Genomic DNA, 3,184 nt, shown 5'->3' on the forward strand with positions numbered 1-3,184 from the left:
ATGGGATTTTCTAAAAAAAACATACAAACATAACAATTTGATTTTAGTGTTTGAGCAAATCTTATTATATTTTACTTTTTTATTGCTTTCCACTCTGATTGGAAAAAAAATTGAATTTTCTGAGCACAGATGTTAATGTGGCTTAGTACATTTTAAGAGTAATGACACTTTAATGTTTGTGTAATTGCTATTTTTTGCATATTTATTATATATTTATTTCAAGAAATTGTAAATTTTCTTTAATTTCTTTAATTTATTTGAAAGCCTTTTGGATGAAATGTGCTTTTAAAATCCAACACATGAGGTGATTGTTACCAGCTGGGCCACGTTCTATTATTTACATTATTTACAGGATAATTCACTTTAAAAAGTTGCATTTTACTTATTGCTTTAATTTTCAACAAGAGAAGTTAAAATGGATCCAAGACGCAGAGTGTTGTCTATCCTCAATATGAATTTACTCACTGTAAATCCTAAATTTTGGCAAATATTTAATAACACATTCTCCTTTTTTTCAGATGACAGTTAAATGTTTTTTAAGGTTGTAATTGTCAGAAACTGAGATCACCTTCAGTTGTATCTGATAAAACACAACAAAATGGCCTTTGAAACATCAGCTGAAGATGTTTTTTTCTCTAGTTTTTTTTTTTTGTTTCTATATCAGGTTATACAGGTAAAACAGGTATATCAGTTGTACAATTTTTTACACTTATGTGCTGTTTATTTTTATTTTATTGTAAAGTACTTGGTGATTTTTATCTGTGAAAAGTTGTTAATTAGATGAGCTTTATTTGTTTTGCTCAGTAGATAAAAGCATTGATGGAGTTCATGCAACATTTCAGTTTAATGCATAATTGATTATTTTATATTTGACACTTGTGTGAATAAGAATCATCAAAACTACTTACACACACGCGCACACACACACACACACACACACACACACACACACACACACACACACACACACACACACACACACACAGTATTATCTGATTTGTCTGTCTCCTCTCTGTCTGCAGCCTCTTATCTGCTGAGGTGCTCCTTCAAGCTCTTCTTCTTCAGTCCCTTTGTCCTTTTTTTCAATGCAAACACAAACTGAACATTTTTATTTACAGCATATTATCAGTCAGTAAAAGTAAAACTAGTTTTTAGTCTTTGAGGGCGCAGAAACAGACGTGAGTTTTGCTGATGACTGCTCAGTGAGTGACAGGTCCCAGCAGAAGGATGACTGAAAGCTTAAAAAAAAGAAGCTGAAGAGCCACTCAGTCTGTGGGTTTGTTTACCAAGCAGAGGACAGGCTTCTCTGCTGCCTTATCAGGCAGCTTGTGAACGGGACAATAACGAGCTCAGTTTGATAGAAGAACAGCTCTGAAAGGTCAGAGGTCACGCTATCCATTAGGCGCAATTTGGCTTCCTTTGACAAAGCGCGCGGCTTCTCTGAGCGGGTTCTGATGGGATGTTTCCCCTCCAGTCTGAATGAAAGACATCCTGATGGTTTAAAGACTGATTGACAATATTTTATAAAGACAAACTGACAAGATTTTAAATGCAAAACTCATAGTCCAAGTCTGAAACGTTCAAAAATGTTAGAAAATAGGGGGAGGGGGGTCTTTTTTTTTGTTCATCCTGTTGAGAAGACGAGCTTTGTGGGCTCACCAGGCTCTGACAGAGTGCAGCTGGTTGAGGAGCCCCTCTGTGTTGTCTGTTAAATCAAGCTGGTTGTTGGACACCTGGCCTGCAGGTGATCCATGAGGATGATGATGATGAGGAAAGCCGCAGAAGCTGCTGGTTCCACAGCCGAACGCGCAGTTCAGATGTCCGACCGTGACGTTATAGGGAGCCGGAGCCGCGGCACACAGCTGCCCGTCGCGAACCAGAACCGGCACCGCCACGCGCCTCGGCGCCGCAGGGAAGCTCGCCAGCTCCAGAGACTTGTCCTGCCTCTGCCTCTTGCACTTGTACCTCCTGTTCTGGAACCAGATTTTGACCTGCGTGGAGGTGAGTTTCAGCGCGCGGGCCAGCTGCTCTCTCTCCGGGCCGGACAGGTACCGCTGCTGCCCGAAGCGCCTCTCCAGCTGCGACACCTGCGCCTGGGAGAAGAGGACCCGGGGCTTCCTGCGGGGCCTGCTTCTGGGCTTTCCACCTCTGTCACAGTCAGCAGAGTCGGGACTAAACACACCTGCTGCATGGAAGGAAAAAAAAATAATAATCAGAATAAACGTTTAAAGCATCAAATCTTTATGTTTGGCCACTTATTTGAAAAACAACAAGCTTTTTTCGGACAGTTTACACTGATCTAACAAAAAAAGAAGAAGCAAACTTCTAATAAAATAACTTGTAATAATTCTTCCACCTGTATATGTCTAATCCTAAATTGTATGGACAAATTTTTATTTAGTCTAACTTCACCTTCTGCCTTTATCTTCTTTCTTTTTAAATTCATAGAAAGGTAAAAAAAAAAAAAAAAGAATCCGATTTGTATACTTATATTTTGGTCTTTTTATGTGAGGAAGAGAACAAAAAAACACGATGATTAAAAAACTCAGGCTATTCTTAAAAACGTTTAAAAATAAAAATGGAAAATGTAGTTTTTGTCTAATTTGTGTCCATCTTCAGGTCATAAATAAGCCGCATAAATAAACAGAGCAGGGCCTGGGTCTCACCTGTCCCTCTCCTCTCCTCTCCCGCTGCTGAGCTGTGCGCTCCGACCTTCTCCTGCCTCTCAGACCGACTCTCGTAAAAATCGTCGTTTTGGGTCGCAGCGCGCACCAGCTGATGATGATGATGATGGTGATGTTGATGATGCATTGGAACAACCTGATCAGTCATCAGGAAATCACTTTCATAGTCATCGTGGAAGTCCAGCCTCAGAATGTCTTTGACAGAAAACGGGGTGGAGGTCGCTGAACCGGGGTGCATCCTGACCTGCTGCTGCAGCTTGTTTTTTACGCACCGTGCGCTGCTGCTGCTACTGCTGCGCTGCTGCTGCTGCTGCTCCTGAAACTGGTCGGATCTGTTCACTGAACGATGAGTGAAGGCCCTCGGTGTGATTTAGGTTAGTCAAAGACCCCCAGATAATGATGCAGTGAGGTAGATCTCAGGCCCCTCAGACACCCTGACCAACACCCAGGCCACCCCCTTAAACACACACACACACACACACACACACACACACACACAC

The 3,184-nt window shown here is 41.4% G+C and overlaps 1 protein-coding gene across 1 annotated transcript; it reads right to left on the minus strand.

The window, feature by feature from the left end:
- Positions 1–769: 769 nt before the first annotated feature.
- Positions 770–3,072, minus strand: nkx2.7 (NK2 transcription factor related 7). The gene is made up of 2 exons (XM_014012510.1): positions 2,667–3,072; positions 770–2,185 (listed from the first exon to the last, which is right to left on the minus strand). The coding sequence occupies exons 1-2, from the start codon at positions 2,920–2,922 to the stop codon at positions 1,656–1,658; spliced, it is 786 nt and encodes a 261-aa protein (XP_013867964.1). The 5' UTR covers positions 2,923–3,072; the 3' UTR covers positions 770–1,655.
- Between the last annotated feature and the right edge of the window lie 112 nt (positions 3,073–3,184).

Source organism: Austrofundulus limnaeus, unplaced genomic scaffold (genome assembly GCF_001266775.1).
Source record: "Austrofundulus limnaeus strain Quisiro unplaced genomic scaffold, Austrofundulus_limnaeus-1.0 Scaffold92, whole genome shotgun sequence".
NCBI lineage: Eukaryota > Metazoa > Chordata > Actinopteri > Cyprinodontiformes > Rivulidae > Austrofundulus > Austrofundulus limnaeus.